The sequence below is a fragment of the Carassius auratus genome, chromosome 30 (assembly GCF_003368295.1).
Source record: "Carassius auratus strain Wakin chromosome 30, ASM336829v1, whole genome shotgun sequence".
Taxonomy (NCBI): Eukaryota; Metazoa; Chordata; class Actinopteri; order Cypriniformes; family Cyprinidae; genus Carassius; species Carassius auratus.
In genome coordinates, this window is record NC_039272.1 from 2,930,207 (window position 1) to 2,950,496 (window position 20,290).

Sequence of the window (20,290 nt, forward strand, 5' to 3'; positions counted from 1 at the left end):
CTTAACAGTATGTTCTTAATGAAGCGCTGTAGCTTGAAACGTTCCAAAAGTCTTTTTGTGTTTCAGGGGTGAATGGGGTCTAAACCAGACAATTGCATTTTATTGATGCTAACTAATGCAGGCTTTTAACCAGAAGTACTAAACTATGACAAATAACTTCTATTGCATTGCTTGTGCTGTGGACATGTATAATAGCTTGAATTATACAGCTTAAGCAATCTAAGCTACACTAACAAGCTTACAATAGAGACGTTGGGGTTTGTTCTGGTACACAGTCACCTACAGTAGCAACCAGCTATGCTAATGAATGCATATCTATGTGTTAACAATGTCTCAGAATGTAAGCAACCATATATTAGTCTTCTGGCAAACACTCAGGATTGAGTTCAAGTCTAAGTGTTGCTTGAAAACCACAATTCTTGACCTTGAGTGGTTCGTATGGACTCTTGCATGAACTAACCAAGAACTGCATTGTGTAGACCAGTACAGGTGCCTATGTTCTCTGGAGGAGAGAAAGAGAGAGAACAAATGTACTGCTGAAGTGCTCACTTTTAGAACAATAGATTTGTCCTTGGCCTAGATGTGCCATTACTCAAATCTCCCCACAGGTGAAACCATACATCCATTTAATATAAAACTCTCACATGTCACAGTCTAGTGATTTAGGGCAGTCAAGCTAAGTCAAAGTGTTTATTTGTCCCTTTCAAGGAAAGTCAGTTCAGTCGGTGGCCATATTTTCAACACCTCCAAGAAGTAATACCTACAGTATCTACTTGGATGAGGAAATCATTTCAAAACTCATCCAGAAAATTTTTCCATTTCATTCCAAAGTGTTTATTTGCAGTCTATTATTTGGATTTTCAAGAATTAGCCAGTTAAAGATAACAATATTCAGAATGTATGAATGTATTCAAATTAATGAAACCATTTTAAGACATTTTCTATTCATTTGTAAGCATTTTAATAAAATTCTTCATTTAACAAACCAATTTTAGACATTTTTGTCATGTCATTTATTGGAAATTGAGCATGAATTAAATATATTTTAAGACCTGTAATTTTCTATGTTTTCTAAGTGGTATAATCAGGTCCCTGGTGCATCTACCAACTCAGAAAATGTGAAAAAGAACAAACCAGTAATTTAGACTAATGTGTTTTTTGACAGAGTATCTGAGGTAAGAGCTGTAAAGACACAGCTCTATACTTGAAAAGGGGGCAGGGAGAGGAAGCTCATTTGCATTTAAAGAGACATGCACGAAAACAGCAGTTTTTTTTCTGCTTCCACTCAAAATAGGCATTGTCAAAACAATTTTATAAATGATCTGAGGGGTATTTAAAGTTGAAATTTCACAGACACATTCTCAGGACACATGACACTTACATTACATTTTGTAAAAAGAGTCAAAATATGTGTCCTTTAATATTCAGCCATGAAAGTGGTTTTTCTCACTCACTCCTATACCATTATCCTGTAGTGAATCATTGTTTATGGGGCTCCTGAAAGTAACTGCCATGCCATCTACTTTGTTGAACATTAACTAATTAAATTAATTAAATCAATAACTTCCCCATGATTTGGAATTGTTTTTGACATGTTTTGCTGACTACTAGCAGCCAGTATAGAGGGCAGGTTACTCTCTTAAAGCTCTTTTTAGGGCTTATTTAGGGAAGAGGCTCTCAGCTGAGCTATTAGACCAGTGGGCTCCCCTGCTCTGTTAGAGTAAAGAGTGAGTTCAGAGAGCAGCAGGTTACATACAAACTGAAGTCTTCTGGGATAGAGCTTGGAGCCGTTGTCAGGCGCCCCAGTCAGCAGGGAGTCTGTCTCTGTCATCACATGCACATGTGTGGAGCATGAGCCTTTTGACAATGTGTTTGCATGTTTGTGTTTGATTATGCTTGTGTGCACCTCTGTGTGCTTCACATTTCCATTTCCATATTCTGCTTGTATTTGCTGTGCGTTTACATGTGATGTAACTGAAAGTGCACATCACTATGTGTGTCGTCGTGCTTTGTGTCTGTTTTCCGGTTCATCTAATTGTCAGGTCCTGGATGGTGGCCTGGTCCCTCGTGGTAAAAGCTGTTGTTTGCTTGGTGCATCTGTCGTTCTGTATGTCTCTCCAGACAACTCTCACAACACGAGAGCTCTCTGTTACCTTCAAACAAACAGTGCAGCTTCAGAGTGACAAACTCTATCTCTCTACAGTTAAAGACCATTATTTCATCTGACATCATATTTCAGGCGGTCCTCACTTTTTCCCATGGCTGATTTTGTTCAACCACTTCTGAAACCACTTGCTGCAAGGATATATATATATATATATATATATATATATATATATATATATATATATATATATATATATATATATATACAGTAAATGATACAGAAGTAGCATCGCTACAAAAAATGCACTTTGCTTTTGAAAGGTATATTATATTATAATATCATATCTTGTAAGTATTGTTTACATTTCAGTTTTGACTTGTAAACATAAATTCTCTTCACAACATACAATATAAATATCAGTTGCAATTCAAAAGCTTGATTTATGTTTTAATTAATACGTCTAATTAGCAATGATGAATAAAATAGCTTAAAAATGGGAGTGGAGAGAAAATATTACAAAAGATTTCTATTTCAAATAAGGGCTGTTCTATTTAATTTTCTTTAGAATCCTGAAAAATGTATCATGGTTTCCACAAATATATAAAGCAGCATGACATTTTTCAACATCGACAATAATAAGAAATGTTTCTGGAGCACCAAATCAGCATATTAGAATGATTTCTGAAGGATCAGGTGACACTGATGACTGAAATAATGGCTGCTGGAAATTCAGCTTTGCCATCACAGGAATTTATTAAAACATATTTAAATAGAAAACAGTTATTTTAAATTGATTTTTTTTTCACAATGCTGTTTTACTTTTGATCAAACTGAGTCTTGGTGAGGATAAGAGGCTTTAAATAAATAAATACATAAAAAAGTTAATGACTGCAAATGTTTGAACACTAGTGTAGTTTAACATTTGATGATGCACCCTCAGAACCTTTTTAAAAAAACGAAGACACCCTTGACACTAATTGTGAAGTGGGTTCTTAGTCACATAGTGTGTACTTGAAGCCTAGTCTTCTAGACTAGCGCACTTTAATCATTTTATAAAAGCCTAATCACTTCAGTTCATGGCTAATGCTGTAAAAGTGCTTTGAGAACACTGTCATCCCAAAAGCAGCATTATCGCCTGCTGTTACTGCACGAAATCTGTGGTGGCCTTTGTTTAGAACACCCTTTGTACCTAAACACACACTAATGAATTATTCAGTTACATTTGAGAGATTTACCATAATGGTTTGATGTGAAGTGGCTTTTCATTGTTCTCCATCCATTTTTTTCACTCTTTATTTTGTAAGAATACTAGGAATTGTATGAATAGCTTTGCATATTTGCAGTATGATTTTCCATATAGAGCAAATAAGGATTTATACATACTGTAATAATGCTGCCTGTAAAGATTGAAAAGCTTGTTTTGGTCAAAGTTGACTGGGCTAAATGAGTAGTGTTTTCAGACTACATGTACTTTTAGGTTGTCGGTTTCCATTAAAATTTAAGTGTTTTTGTATTGTTATTATTATTTAACGTGTTTTTGTCTTTTTCAATATTGCTATTTAGCTGAAATGTATTTTTATTAAAATTTTAGTTGTAGTAATTTTGGCACTTTGAACTTCCAAAGCAACATCTTTCATTTTTTATTTTTTAGGTTAAATTTTTTTTTAATCTAATCTAATATTTATTTTAGACACTGATAAAATCCTTGCATGATAAGGATGCTAACTTAGATAGCTGCCTATGCAGACCATAGTAAAGCTTTTGGATTTTTTTGAGGTGAACATGAGACTGAATGTGTCACCTCTGTTATTATTTTTTGTTAATATAGATTTTAGTGTTAAAATAGAAATGGTAAGACGATGAAGAGAGAAAGAGAGTTATGAGTATACGCAAGTCAGTTGCTCGTTCCTTTTAAGGAAATGGCCTGGTATACTACAAAGATTTACCGTTATGGAAAGATTCAGGAGTAATGGCCAAGATATTACTGTACACCATTTATTTTTATAATGGCAGTAAATCATGTGGTATTTATGCGCGAGTCCTTCTCTTCTCTCTGAAGAGTGTGTGTGTGAAGAGGACAGCATGGAGTCAGTAGCATCACTCTGAGAGATGCGTCCTCTAATAGCAGGTGGGAGGTTAAGTGCTATAATAAAACTACAAGGACCATGGCGGTCACTCTTCTTGTGGCCTTCTTGTTGTGTGCCGACAGGCTTCAGCATGGAGACAACTCAAGAAAGACAACTCAAGGCTGTTATTAGCCAAATGTTTAAAGTATAAGCCAGCCCCTGTAAAAAGTGTATATTTATGCTTAATGGTGTGATTTCATATGTGTGTGTGTGCGTGCATATGTGAATGTTCTAAGCAGGTAAATTCTGAGGTGTAGTCATCAGCCCTCTTGACCTCATGAATATTACATAAGTGGACTGAGGGCATGCAGAAGAGTAGATGAAATATTTACCACCACTTCCACCTCCATTCTTGTTTTAGGCAAGTGTTTGTTCTAACTATGATGAACCACTGTGTAAATAGCTGGCCTCTATGTGCACATTAACCAATAAAAGCATGCCTGTTTTGCAAATTATTCATATATGCCGAATTGGAATTACAAACTGTCCATATGCAAAAATGTCAGGCTTTGTAAAGTAAATAAAATAATAATACTGAATATGTTTTGGTATTTTATTTGTCACGTATCACATAGATATTGCAATAAATTATAGAACAGGATTCATTACTTAAGTATAGCATGTATATTTAAAAACACAACAACACATAGGCCTACTTAGCTATCCAACTTATTTTTCAGTGCAGAAGCAAACTGTTTTCTGTAAATGTGCGAGACTTCTGATTCATTAGCTGCTACAGGGGAAATAATTAGAAGAATATCAAAGTACAGAAAACTGTGAAACTGTTAGAGCTACAAACCAGTGTGTTTATAATTAAGACATATTAAAATAATATGGCAATAATAATAATAAAAATTGCCATTTCAAGCAGCATAACAAGCTGTTTTGTACAGCTAGAATAACTGGAAGTGACTCTAAATTTACAAATGACTGTTTCCATTCTTGCATTACAAACAAGGTTACAAGAATGCTGAACATAGGAAATTGCACATTATTCACTTTTTTTGCACCAGTCATTGGTTTTCATGCACAGTATCAACATGACATGATCAATGTTATTTATGTAATTTTCAGAATTTCTTCTTCATCACAGAAAAGTTATGGAGTATGGAAGTGGTAGGACCAAAAAACAAAAACACACAAAAAAGTGGCTGATATAAAGGGTGGAATAAGATTCACTAAAGGGTTAATGCAGTATTTGTGCATAAAATATGCTGTATTAAGAACTGTATTTATCCAAAATAAATAAGGTATCATCTAAGCACAGTGATTGTGTGGTGTAGCATTTAGAGGATTTATATTAATATGGAAGTTTTAATTTACAGACTCAAAGTTTGGAATGTCTGTAACTGAACTGAGCACTTGAAATAAATAAATAAACAACTAAACTTTTGTATAACATTTTGCATTTGTAGATTCCGTGTTAAATTCTATTGATGTTGGTCATATTAATTTTAGAAAATATTTTGTAACATAAAATACATCTATTCAAACGTATATGAGTCCTTGTTTGTCTCTGGCGGAAGTGTTTGGTGACGCAGTTCTGCCACCTTGAGGTCATCATCATGATATTACAACTACAATTTGGGTGAGACGTATTCACTGTGCGCACAGTACAGGCTTTGATAACGGTGTGCTTTTATTACGGAAGACGGAGGGCTTTTGGAAATATTGAAATGCAATGTTTATGATGTTAATATCTATGCGTACTGAGGTTTCTACCATCTGAGCAGTGACGGAGATGAAGACTGACAGATTAGAAATGTGATCTGACGGTATCCATGCGACGGCTTTCTGCATCAATACCCGTATTTCCGTACTAATACCAGCTATCTCTCTCAATTTCAGGTCGACTCTTGCTGAAATCTTCTAGCATGAAGCATCGCATGGTAAAAAATTCATTTTCTCAGTACCGTGGAATCAAATACATTCAGAAGGATGCGCGCATTTATACCGGAGTGACGTGATGCACGATCAGCTGATCACTGTTCGACAGGATGACTGACATATTAATAGACCCAGTTTTTATTTATATAAAGAAATTTTGCATCATGCATGCCAGAAAGGTTACAGTTTACATACCGTTTTTTTTGTCTTAATCTGGAATTATCATTATATTTTATGAAATATGACCCTGGTCCCTGGACCACAAAACCAGTCATAAGGTTCCTTTTTTAAATTGATATTTATACATTATCTGAACGCGGAGTAAATAAGCTTTCCATTGGTGGTTTGTTAAGATAGGATAATATATGTCTGAGATACAACTAGTCATTTTTAAAATCTGTAATCTGAGGGTGCAAAACACTGAGAAAATCGCCTTTAAAGTTGTCAAAATGAAGTTCTTAGCAATGCATAATACTCATCAAAAATTAAGTTTTGATCTATTTACGGTAGGAAATGTACAAAATATCTTCATGGAACATGATCTTTACTATACCAATTTTATTTAAAATTTAGAATTATAATTTTGACCTATTCTGTGTGTTTTTGGCTGTTGCCACAAATATCCCTGTGCTACTTATGCTCCAGGGTCACAAGTAAAAAGGAATGACTTTGCTCTGTAATGTTGTCTTTGATTATAAAGGTCAATTGAATTGGTCATAGAATGGAGTTTCCTGCAGTAAACCACAGCTGTACACATCCACCAGCACAGCCATGGGCCGGACAGAGTCCCAGCACCCCAACCATGCCTCCACCCAGCTGTCCATTTCCTTCATATCACTATCCAAACTTGAACCCAGATCAGCAGAGTGTGACCCCCATGACCCACATGACAGAAACCACAGCAGGCCATCGGCCTCAGTCGCTGTACTGGGACTCCTCACAGCAAAGCTACCAGGGTAAGTATAATACATCTTCAGTTATACATCACAATCTATTGCTGTCTCATGGAAGAAAATGCTAACACTTTTGATCCTGTCTTGTCACAGGAGTGTTAAAGCCTGTTCCTGAGATTACAAATATGACAAATCAAGGAATTCCACAGAGAAGCGTCTCATTACCAGTATGTGCATGACAGTGTATTGGAGATCGGGGGGTTATTGGACCTTTTCTTTTTCTTTTTTTATGTCGTATTTCAGGGAACATTTTCTCTTTTTTTTCAAACTAATTAAAATCCTATTCTCGTTATTTCTATAACATATATGCATTTAGCAGACACTCTTGTCCAAAGCGACTTACAGTGCATTCAGAATATGCATTTATTTTTTACCAGTATGTATGTTCCCTGGGAAGTGAACCCACAACCTTTTGCGCAGCTAACACAATGCTCTACCACTGAGCCACAGCAACTCATTGTATTTTACCCTGTAATCATACATAATTTAGCTGTCCCAGATTAATATGCATTGAAACCAAAATTCTCACTGTAATACTACATTGTTACGAAACATGATAAAATATATATATATATTTTTTTAAGTAAAATACAATAAAATCAATTAAAACAAAAAAGTCTACTAGTGAAAGTGTAAGCATCTGTCATTATGGTGAACTTTTAGCACTAATTTAGTGATTTGATAAATATAACAAAATGGTCATTAAATAAAACAATTAAAGTTCTGGAAATTCAGAAATATCTAAATTAAAAAGTCAAAACAATCACAATTCTTTTCCCCAGACAGAGTGAACTTTAATGAGTAAGAGCTCTTTAAGTGTCATCAGTATGGCTAGGGTGTGATTGAAAAGTTAGGATGTGGTAGAAATTTAGTGTTGCATTTGCAGTCTGTTTGAATTGTCTCAGGCTCATGTATTATACAAGCATGTGGCCCACAAGATCTTTATTGAATTTACTGAAGGATCACTTTCTTTTCCTCTCTTTTGTCAGACGAGTCCAGTGTCAAATTCTAAGACAGAGTCTCGGTACGGCCTGGATCCTCAGATTCTACCCAGTGTGGTAAATGAACCGCCACTCTTATTCTGTAATGTTTCCATCAAGACAGCTCAGGTGTCTAAATGTCTCTTAAATGTTCAGGTCCAGGTGATTAAAGAGGACAGGATCCAGTGGGAGGGGAAAGTGTTTGTTTCAGAATGCAAATCTTCAGTTCCCCCTCTCTCCTCAACACAATGCACCCTGGAGGACAGAGGTACTGTCACTATGACCCGCTTTAGCCCTCATTATCTTTTGACTTCGTTCCCAAATTCACATGAAAAATAAACGTGATGCACCTGGTTTTCTTGTCACAACAGCTTTTGTTGTACTTTTGTTGAAATGATTTTGACCTTAACTGACTTTCAGACAGTGATGGAGCCAGACACACAAAGGTAATGAAATATTAACAGGTGTTGTTCTTATAACGAGACATCATGATAATCTCAAACACAGCTGCTGTTTTTCACTCTCATAAATACAGCAGAGTCCTGCTGACACTAGGACAAACACACAGTATGCTTTGCATTTCCAAAACAGCTTCAGTGTTCTTTCTTTAATTAGGCTGTTTTTAAAGTAATAATATGATCCTTTTTTATTATTAATAATAATAATACTATAATAAATACTATTGTTGCTGCTACAACCAATAATTATGATTTAAATGCTGTTTGGCCAAATACAACATGACCTGGCACCAAAAACACTATCTACTGATGTGCATTAAAAATGAATTGTGTATTATGATCTTTTATTTTTATTTTTTTTTTATAATAATTTTAAAATTATTATTAGGTTAAAATTTTAATGCTTTGTATTGTTCCAATGTCAGTGGTATTTGAAAAAGAAAAACATGTACAAATATCCTTGTTTATCATCAAAATGTAAAACTACAGATCTTACTTCTGCCTTTTTGTTTCTCTAAACATAAATAGTCAGATCGAACCCAGTGCATTATGGGTGTTGAAGTTTCCCTACCTTTTTGGAAATAGGTAACACCACAGTTTATTTTTTCCATTTTCTCTACGTTTCCATTACGGTGTAATTAACAAAATTTGTATTTCTACTGCATCATTTCTGCAACCAAGTTTTATTAAATGCCAGTCTTGTTAGCAGTGAATTACCTCTTTAAATTTAAAACATTTAGTGCAGTTTGGACCTTATGAATTTCTTTATACTAATACTACTTTCGTTTTTTCCTCAAAAAAATAGTAAAAAGTTACTTTTTAAGTAAGCGGGTTGCTTTTTTGTACGAGATGTTGTAATTAAGTGTGGAATCTAGCAAAACCTTTGGTTGTTGTAAGTGAAAACAAGATATAATATTGTGCGACACAATGCATAATCACTTTTTTTTTGTCATTGTTCCCTGTGCTTCCCAGGTAATGCCACAGCTCGTTTTATCCGCTGCACGTCCTACAGCTTCCCTGTGGATCCTCAGTCAGCTCAGAAGAGTCGTCTCCCGCTGGGTGCAGTCGTGTGTCCACTGGCCAGGCCGGAAAAAGGAGAAGTACGTATGGAAAAAACAGTAAACATGTATGTGGGGAGGTTTAGAATGATTATAATATCCCTTTAAAAATGTCACTTTTATTGGTCTTATTTGCTAGGATGTTATTTGTGAGTCATTCTGTCATCTTGAGAAATCCCAATCACCTTCACATACTCTTCAGTGTTTTCTGCTCTTGAGTCCTGCTCTTGTAAACATGCTATGTGAATGTTTTCCACAGCGTGATGTGCCAGTTTGTGAGGCAGGAGATTGTGTTAAGGGCTGTGCACACTGCGGGGCCTTCATGAGTCCTGCTATGAGCTGGCAGGACTGCGGGCAAAGATTCTACTGCCCTTTCTGCCACAAACTCAATGAAGGTAAGTCTTGCTTGGCTTGCACTCATTCTCAATGTTCGGTTAAAGCTGTGCACACATGTCCTTCCATCTTCACTCAACTATGTATTTTTCTCATAGTGCCATGGCAGTCCTATCAGCCCACTAATCAGGGCCGACGCGTCGACTGCGAAAAAAAACCTGAGCTCAGTCTCGGCTCATATGAGATCCTGGAAAAACAGACGGTTTTGAACTTTATTTTTCTCTTGTTTTATACTATATGTAACTGTATTTGATTAGATTGCACATCAGTATTTAATAAAAATTGAATTTAGGGTTAATAGAAACAGCTAGTTCAAAGCATATAAAAAAATGGTAACACTTTAGTATAGGGTCCAATTCACACTAATAACTACTTGCTTTTTAGCATGTCTATTATTAACATATTGGCTGTTTATTAGTGCTTATAAAGTACATATAATGCATGACATCCATAAGCCTACCCAATACCCTAAACTTAACAAATACCTTATAAACCATTAATAAGCAGGAAATAAGGGACTATATATATATATATATATATACACTACTATTCAAAATGATGAGGTCAGTAAGGTTTTATTTATTTACTTATTCATTTGGCAAGGACACATTCAATTGAAACGTGGTAGTTTTGAAACCTTGTATTTGTTAATCCAGAAAAGAAAGTATATAGGTTTCCACAAAAATCTTAAGCAGCACAACCGTTTTCAACATTATAAATGTGCATCACATCAGCATATGAGAACGATTTCTGAAGGATTGTGTGACACTGATGACTGACGAGTAATGATGCTGAAAAATTCAGCGTTGCATCACAGGAATAATTTCATTTTAACATACATTAAAACAGAAGGCAGTTATTTGAAATTGTAATAACGTTTTACAATATTACTGTTTTACTGTAATTCTTAATAAAATAAGTGCAGCCTTTGTGAGCATAGGAGACTTATTTAAAGAGACTTACAGACTCCAAACCTTTGAATAGTAATGTACATACAGTAGTCAGCTTTTATATTGATGACAGTTTTATCTAAATTGTTGACTAGCCCTGACTATGATCTACTTATCAGGGTAAAGCTGCGGTGTTGCTGCTGGCGATAGATGTGTCTGCCAGTGCGATGAGAACGGGGCAGCTAGGACACATCTGTAAGCAGATTTGTTCTCAACTGCAAGCTTTAAATGGGTAAGGGATGGTAACGTTTACAATTATTTTCACAATCATGTCCATTCTTAATGTTTGAAATCTTGTCTTGTGAATGTTGTTTCTTTGTTTTAGGCCTGAAGAAACTGAGCTATCAGATCTTCGGGTGGGTTTGATGACCTATGACAGCCGGATCCATCTGTATAACCTGAGTCCGGCTCTGTCCCGTCCTCACATGATGGTCATCACTGACTGTGAGGAGCTGGAGCTTCCTGTGGTGGAGGGCCTTCTGGTGCCCCTGAAAGACTGCAGACACATTCTTGAGAGGTTTTGAAATGGCATTTCTTCTACTAATTTAATTATCATTAAAAGAAGAGCAAAATAGTCAACAATATAGTTAACTATTGCTTTCTTCTTGGGCAGAGTTCTACAGGAAATTTCACTTTTCAACTCAGAGCCAGATAGATTTAGCTCACAGGAGCTTTCTGTTTCTGCAGGGCTGAAGATTCTCCAGGCAAGAGCCCTAATATGAGTCTTAAACATGCTGAAAAATTCAGTGTACGTGCTGCAAATGTTGATTTATAAATCTCCTGCGTCTCATTTTAAAAGGATGCAGCATCTCCAGGAAAATTATTGATATTCCATTCCTCACCTGTTTCTGAAGGCTCAAATCTGAAAAGCTCCTCAGGTTTCTTCAGCTCTAGCAAAGTGAAGGTGAATTAAAGAACATGCAGTTTTTCCACAATATTGCCCATAATGTTAATGAGCTAAAAGTGTTTTATTTATCTGCTTCCTCTTGGTTATATATTAGTCCATCTTCCAAGGACCAGATTCTTCGATCTCATTGGCTAAAGAATGTGTCAGTCAAGGCTGCAGCGTGCACATTTTTGTGTTCTCCCATCAAGAAGTAGGCGGGGCTTGGCCAGGACACATCCCCTTCCTCACAGGGGGTGGGGTCATCTGCTATAACAGTCTACAGGTAATAAATACCTTCTGCACTCAGTCGACGTCAGTTACACCCTCATGTCCTATTATATCAGATGAAGAAAACCTTAGAGCCCAATTACTTATACTTACTTATACAAAAACAACCCTATGGCTGCCTCGAGAATTAGCCAGGAATGTCATAATGGTTTGTACTTGTTAAAAATCTCTGCTGCTAATACAAGGCTTTTGTAGACATCCTATTAACTGGAAATGTTACAAAGGGTGCCTTCCTGCTCTATCATCATAGTCCTCTGCAATTAGAGCACTGTAGTGATGGATGAAAAATGTCTGTTAAATGATAACATGACCATGAAACCATGCAACCAGATAACAGATTCAGATTTACTGGAAATGTGTAGAATCACATTTAGATTAAGGTATGTGAATATAAAACTGCAAAAGGCTATTTACATATGAATCCTGCTTGCTCTGTGTGTTTGTATGAAAGAATGGCGAAGACGGTTTCATGTACTACATACTGAAGTAGGTTTTTCCAGCTTCTACCGCCTCGATATGAGTACATGAACACATAAACATAACCATAACTGCTTTGAGTGTCACTTTATGAGCATTTTAATATTTATTTGGAGAAAAAAAAACTAGTCATATCATATACTAACAGAAACAATAGGTCTTCACTGTAACCCGTCAAAATAAAAGTACAGTTTAACTTGAAGAAACTGTAACAGAAATATATTATTAAATCATAGTGCTACTACTACTATTAAAATTATTATTAAAACATAATTTTTTAAGGAATATTTAGCAGGAAAATTACCAGTATTTAAATTCAAGAGCAAGTATTTCTGGAAAATAAACAAATAAATTAGGGTTTATTATTTTAAAATTGAATGAAAATGGAATCCAGAAAATTAATGGAACACAGAATTTGGTAAAAATAAAACTGAATTTGTGACAAAGAAAAACACATTTCATAGGGCCTTAAAAATATATATTTTTTGAATGTTTAATAAATCACTGTTAAATTATGTATTTCATGCTTTCAGTTAATTATACATTCTTTTTTATTATTTTTTATTATTATTATTTAAACAGAGTCTAGAAAAAAAAAATGTAATACAGAAAAATGTAAACAGAACAAAATGGAATTTGGAAAATAATAAAGCGGAATTTGGGAAAAATTTAACTGATTTCATAGGGCCCTAAGAATTATACTCTCATGGTCGGTATAATACTACTAGCAACCTGTCAGATGTCTTGTTTTGTGTAATGCCATTGTCACATATTCTTTTATTTCTATCTTTTCTTTATGTTTTTCTTTTTCCTCATAAGAAAAACCAGTCATCATTTTTACGTTTTTCATTGACTTAGTAACAAACTATCAATGTCACAAAGAAAGCGACGTTACAGCATTAGCAACTAGTCTTTAATCTTGGTTCTGTACACTGTGTGGATTTATTGTAATCAGAGTAAATTTTTCAAGAGTGGTGTTTTCAGAGTGTGACTGTCACTTCTATAAATAACTAATCTTGGACACAGATACACACTTTATTCTGTCCGCTTCTTGCTGTGTGAGAGAACCGGATTAAGCAGTCAAAAGAAGAGTGACAACCATATTTAATGTAGTGTTAACAAACTGTGTCATTTCATACTAAAGCTTTCCATTTACTTTTCTTTGCAGTCGGAGCTGGAACAGGAACGCTTCCGAGCTGATTTGAGCAGATGTGTCAATATGCAGATGGCCTTCAAAGTTCAGCTCAGAGTTTTTATCAGTAAAGGTAATTTCGTATTAAAGAATCTAGAAAGCCAGATTCTAAGAAGGTTATTACCATCTAAACGTTAAGACTGTATTTTAGCTTTGAATTCATTTTTTTAAATGCAATCAAATTAGACACAGAGTATGCTAATATAGGTTATAGTCTATATCAAGTATCAATTTATTAATAGATAGTCACTTGTTTGTAACTTGACTTCGATGCACGAGTGCCAGATGTTATTTGTAAATAGCTTGTGGGTATATTAACAGCTCAGTCGCTGTGTTTCTGCAGAGATGCGCATATCTGGTTGCTATGGCTCCTTCATCGCCGGTCCTGACTCCTGCTGTGTTGCCATGGCAGCGCTTGATTGGCGCACAGCTCTGGCATTTGAGTTCACTCACAACAAGCCTTTGGATGAATCGAGGGGTGTAGCCATACAGGTAGTATTGATGTGATGATATAAATTATCATAAATTATTAGTCAATCTCAGATTTTGATTAATGACAGTTATCTGAGATTAATGGATGTGATTAGTAAGTTAATGAGTTATTTAATTAATACACTGGTTTGATTATCTTCTCATCTGCTTGTGTAGTTTGTGCTGTCATACAGTAGCTCCTCCGGAGAGAACAGGACACGGATCCACACCGTTATTCTGTCCGCTTCCTGTCATCCGCTAGACACCTTTAGAAGCAGCCAGGCCGAGACGCTCCTCACATTCTACTGCAAGAAATGTATTCAGAAAGATGAATATGAATCAAATACTAAAATGAAATCAAATTGTTTATATATTCACTACTGTTTAAACGTTCTGGGTCATATTTTAGAGAAATATTACTTTTATTCAGGAAGGATAAACTGACTTGTTTAAAAGTGACAGTAAAGGTGTTGTTTCAAATGACTTCTGTTTGAATAAATGCTGTTACTTTCTATTCATCAAGAGAAAATTATATTCAATACTGATATTGTTTTTTTTTTTTTTTTTTTTTTTAAAGCACAAAATCAGCATAATAGAATGATTTCTAATGGATCGTGTGCCACTGTAGACTGGAGTAATGATGCTGAAGATTCAGCTTTGACATCATAGTAATAAACTGCATTTTAAAATATATTAATATGCAATATGCATTTTTGAAAATTGTGGTTATATTTCACAATATTACTGTTTTAATTGAATGTTTGATCAAATGGATATAGCCTTGGTGAACCCGAAACTTTTAAATGGTAGTGTACATATAATATGTAATATAAATTCAATAATATTTTTTACACGACTTTGCTTATATAATCACTTATCATAAATAGCAGTGCATAATTGGTTGTTTTCATTGCACTGAGCATAGTCTTCCTTATTTTACTTCAGTTTGGTTGTTTTGACTTTATAATATTTCTAACTTTATTTTGCTGTGTGTGTGTGTGTGTGTGTGTCAGTGTATTCATTAGCACTGGAGAGTCCGCTGCAGTCCCTGCGTGAGGAGTTACAGACGGAGGTCACGGAGATGTTGGCTTGCTTCAGGAAACAAAGCTGCACTACCTCTGTGTCCCCAGGACAGGTGCGTTCTTCATGTAGTTCTCTTTCATGAGCTTCATAAGACACTGGACAAGCACACGCTTTTGAATATTCGGATACTATAGAGATTTATCATACAGTTTCAGATGAAGTTATAATTTAGACATATTAAACTATGATTTGGTGATACCAATTAAAAAGTGAGGTCCTACCATTTTCCATCCAATTAATATTTCTTACCTTAATTTTTCACCTTTTTGTCACATTGCCTTTTTTTGTGCAAAAGGCCCTAGACAGTTATTAGCAACCTGTGTAATTAGAGCTTAATCAGATATTTTAGGCCCGTGAAGTCTTTTTAGGAGATGACTGACAGTCTAATACACTGAATTAATTTTACGATTCGTTAGCCTATTAATGATCCAGGCACAGATAACAATCCTAAGAAGCCATTCTAAGAGATTCCTGTTTCATTTGGATAAAAGAGTCTTGAATGTCCTTCTCCTCTATGTCTCTTTCTCTGTGTTTCAGCTGGTGCTGCCTCAGTTTCTGAAAGCTGTACCTGTCTACATTAACAGTCTGCGCAAAAGCGATGTGCTGCTGCCCGGGCTGCGGAGCTCTGTACATCAGCGTCTACAGCTGCGTAGCCTCATCATCTCCATGGACACGCGGAGCACTGCTTCTCAGTTCTACCCACTTATTCTGCCTCTGGTGAGAGACAGACATCTAGAACATTCTGTTCATCCAAATTAGTCACTGAAACGAGACTGTTTCCTTGTCTGTAAGAGTTCATAATTCTCAGGTGGATTGTTATGCACATGGCAGAAGAGAGACGCCACATTCTTCAGTACTCTAGCAATAAATTCATCTACTGTACTCTCACTCTCTATTTATAGCATTTTATTTTTTTACTTGGTAAATCAAGATTTCTGGCACCAAAGAAAGTTCAAATTAGGAATGCACAGTATATTAGTACCACACTGAATGTTGGCTGAAATTAGAATTTTTTTTTTTTAATATGTGATCTATTTTTTTTTTTTTAATGGTTGCATTCCTGATTTATTTAGCCATTTCTTGGTAATGGACCATATTGAAAAAAATAATAATAATAAATAAAAAAAACAATTACCAAAAAAAAAAAAAAAAAAAAAAAATATATATATATATATATATATATATATATATATATATATATATATATATATATATATATATATATATTATATAATATTTTAAAAAGAAAGAAATCCAAAAAATGTCTTAAATAGACAAAATTACAAACCAATAGTGTCAAAACCAATAAAAACAGGCGACTGTACCTTTAAGGTACTACAGTACAGTACAGTACAGTACAGTACATTTAAAAGTAGCTTTTTGTGACTTGAATGGGAGATTAAAGACATGGAAGTCCATCAAACTGCACATTGTCACATTTTAATCCAATGCAAACTTCCTAAAATATTTATTCTTTCTCTCTTGACTGGATGATGACGCCACTGTCTCTGTTTACCCTTCTCACCCCTGCAGTCTGACTCTGCTGATAATGCCAACATGCCATCATTAGGGGAAGCCGTGCGCTGTACTGTCTCTAGTCTGGATCCAGGGGGTCTGTATCTCATCTTCTGCCCACTGGCACTGCTCCTTTGGGTGGGCAGCTGTGTGCCTCCTCACACTCTTCTACAGCTTTTCAACACCAACTCCTTCTCCTACCTCACATCTGGAGAGGTGAGACGGGTCACACTGAGCTGGCTTTTACATTAGCATTTAGCACGCTTTATCCGAAGTGACTGACAAATGAGAACATTTCATAGAAGCAGTTCGTCTAAGAGAGAATCTGAGGGGTGTATGCATGTTTTAAATGAAAACTTAAATATGTAATTTCTACCATAATAGACTACTAGATAATGGGTCATTGACAAATAGTGGGTTCACGAACTATGTATAGGATTAGATATACGTAGTCAGAGAATAAGTTTACCTTTCAGATCAATCTCTTTTCCTGGGATTGAATCTGATTAATCTGTCATGGGTTATTTAATCATCCATCTTCATAGTCAAGACACTATTTTAGTATTTTATATTAATTACACTTCTTTTTTAAGAAGTTTAACTCAACAAGGCTGCATTATGTTTGGTAAAGAATATAGTAATTTTGTAAAATTATATTACAGTTTGAAAAAAGTGTTTGATTGTTAAGTTGTTTCTATAAAGGGAAATGCCAGTCATTACTCCACAGGTGTCATGATCCTTCAGAAATCATTCTGATATGATTATTCAGTGCTTAAAAACATCCCCTTTTACTATCAATGTTGAAAACAGTTGCTACTTAATATTTTTGTGGAAATGTATACCTTTTTTAAAATATAGGATCCTTTGGTAAATAGAAAGTTCAAACAAACAGCATTTATTTGAAATAGTAATCTTTTGTAATATTAGAAATGTGTGTGTGTGAGAGATTACCCATTCAAGGCATTTACTGCATTTTGTGTTTTGCACTTATTGTTTTATAGTGCTTTTACTTCACTTTAGTTAGGGTGACCATATGAGCCATTTTCACCAGGACGCGTCCTTGCCAGGATCTCTATATTGCCTAAAACATCCAAAGTAGTTTGACCAATAACATGCAGGTATGGTACATAATCAACCAATCGTGGCGTGTGAGAAGGCGAGATTTACAGAGAATGTTCAAAGCAATGCAAATACACGTACATGTTAGGTGGTTCATTCAACTCGAAGCGTCGCTGTACCAAGAGAGTGATTTTAATGCATAAAGAGCCGTTTGCTCTGCTCTCTATAGCTCTTATGAATGTCATACAATGATCGTTCTGCACAGCACAAACAGCCAAAATCTGGATATTTTAGGCAATATAAAAAAAATGGGAAAATGGCTCATATGGTCACCCTATCTTTAGCCTCGTACAAAGCGTGTGTATTGTATGTTCTGTGTAGATCAAACTCCCAGCGCTTGAGAACTCTCTCTCCATCAGCACCAGAGCTCTCATATGCTCTCTGCAGTCATCAGCAGCTGTTACTCTCCAGGTGAATGACTCACACCCTTCATTTGCACAATGTTTAATTCAGGAACTGACAGGATGTGGACACAGAATTAACTTTTTTTTTTTTTTTGCAATCAAACAATCAAACCACAGTATTGGATTTAACAGTTTTCTTTTCAAAGTCAGTTGTGGCAGTAAAACACGTTTAATTTGATTGTGTTTTTCTTGTTGTTCAGCTAAAGCTGGTGCGGGAGGGAGACAGCTGTGAGGAGTCTCTGCAGCGCCTCCTGGTGGAGGACAAGAGTCCTAACGGTGGAGCTTCATACGCTGACTTCCTTTTTCACCTTCATGTCAATGCATTGCGTCTTATCGTGTGACACTCACTTCTTATTGACAAGTCCTTTGTGATAGTTCAGTCCCAATGTAGTTTACCTTTGGTTTCCTCTATAGCCATTGCTGCTGTTCTTAAATCTATGAGGGAAAATAATTCTGTCTGGCTTTTCCATACATTTACCTCTGAAATATTTATATTTTACAACTTAAGTAAATGCAAACTCGATGTGACCAGCTTGTTTTAGGAGACATGCTTAATATTAAGATTAGTCCTTTAATTTCCAAGGGCTCAGAATGACTGAATACTGTTTGAACTCCCATCAAAGACTCAGTTATTAATCATTCTCTATTTGAAGTGTGTTTGTGTGTGTGTGCGCGCGCGTGTGTGTGTGTGTGTGGGTCTAGACACAGGTTTTATTTAACATTTGCTCTTGTGTCATGAATATTGCACTCTGAATTGAATTCATGAATTTGCCCAACTGGCAGTGGTGAGTAAGAGTGTGCATGTTAATACTTTTTAGGCAATAATATATTAATTTATTTTTCAGTCTCATTTCACCTCAATATTTAATGTCTTGATAAAACCCCTGATATGTTTCAAAGGGCCATCAGCATGTGGTTTTAACACTTTACGGTTTTAATAATTTACGTAACATTTCTTTTGTATGAAGAAGATACTTTTCTCTCCAAAAAATGAATAAATAACTGTGAATGTGTGACTGGCTCTGAATCATTCTTGTCTGAATCTCTTTAGTATTCATCTTATTTCCAGTGTATGTTCTCGTGAATATCTGTCCTTCCTCCACAGAGAACCGAAAGCCAGCGAGAAACACTCCTAATGAGACATACCAAGTATAATTAGTGTAATTGGGGTTAATGATGTTGACATTGAGTTGAATATGAAATATCCAAGTGGGAGTCCATGTTCGTTATCTAATGCTTCAACACACACACACACACACACACACACACAACTAAATGAGCAATGTTAACATGATGGAACTATTACCCAAAAATATTTTTTAATGCATCCGACCATTTCATTTAAAAAATAAAAAAGAACTAGTTTTCTCCAACTTGATTTCACCGGACACACAAGATAACACTTTGTGTACTTCATGTGCATGTGAAAGGTAAGTGGAAGCCAATAAAAGCCATGTCAGTCATCAGTTCCCTCCGTGGAAAAAAAAAAAAAAACCTATTTCCATGTATCCTTGTGAATGCAAAAGACAACATTGTGATCCTGCCATGCATATAAAATGAATAATAACACAATTAATTTGAATGGACCCTTGCATATAATGGAGCACAAACTGCATAAGGGAGTATAAAACAGAATAAATAAATAAATAAACGAAATATGTACTTAAAATCCAATAAGATTAAAACGTAAAAAGTGTGTATTGTATAGTTTTCGAAATGCTTAACTCACGATGTTTGTTATGCATGCACTGGATATTTTGTTTAGGTCTACCATCGATGCTTTATTTATATTTCGTTTGGTTTACACGACGCTATAGCGATTACGTAATAAGAGCTCATCGAAATACAAATAGCCCCCCTCGTGGTTTGTCCCTATTTGGAGTTACAATAACAGTACCCCAGCAGCGCGCGCCCACGCACGCGCGTTCCGCCTGCCGCAGATA

The 20,290-nt window shown here is 35.4% G+C and overlaps 1 protein-coding gene across 3 annotated transcripts; it reads left to right on the plus strand.

Moving 5' to 3' along the window:
- The first annotated feature begins 5,813 nt into the window (after positions 1–5,813).
- Positions 5,814–19,360, plus strand: LOC113048875 (protein transport protein Sec24C). 3 transcript variants are annotated; one of them, XM_026210794.1, is made up of 22 exons: positions 5,814–6,008; positions 6,082–6,122; positions 6,821–7,076; positions 7,167–7,240; positions 8,063–8,131; positions 8,210–8,321; positions 9,484–9,611; positions 9,829–9,964; positions 10,061–10,164; positions 11,032–11,144; positions 11,238–11,429; positions 11,526–11,616; positions 11,712–11,816; positions 11,914–12,081; positions 13,732–13,828; positions 14,099–14,247; positions 14,404–14,542; positions 15,240–15,361; positions 15,847–16,026; positions 16,843–17,040; positions 18,265–18,354; positions 18,548–19,360. In XM_026210794.1, the coding sequence occupies exons 3-22, from the start codon at positions 6,842–6,844 to the stop codon at positions 18,686–18,688; spliced, it is 2,643 nt and encodes an 880-aa protein (XP_026066579.1). In that variant the 5' UTR covers positions 5,814–6,008; positions 6,082–6,122; positions 6,821–6,841; the 3' UTR covers positions 18,689–19,360. The 3 variants fall into 3 exon arrangements, with proteins under 3 accessions (XP_026066579.1, XP_026066581.1, XP_026066580.1); XM_026210796.1 differs by lacking the exons at positions 6,821–7,076; positions 7,167–7,240; XM_026210795.1 differs by lacking the exons at positions 6,821–7,076; positions 7,167–7,240 and having other exon boundaries at positions 5,814–6,122.
- The last annotated feature ends 930 nt before the right edge of the window (positions 19,361–20,290 follow it).

Coding starts and splice junctions, on each gene's coding strand:
- LOC113048875 (XM_026210794.1), top strand. CDS start 6,842: ATGGAGTTTCCTGCAGTAAACCACAGCTGTACACATCCACCAGCACAG. Junction 7,077..7,166: donor CTCACAGCAAAGCTACCAGG/GTAAGTATAATA, acceptor GTCTTGTCACAG/GAGTGTTAAAGCCTGTTCCT. Junction 9,612..9,828: donor CCAGGCCGGAAAAAGGAGAA/GTACGTATGGAA, acceptor TGTTTTCCACAG/CGTGATGTGCCAGTTTGTGA.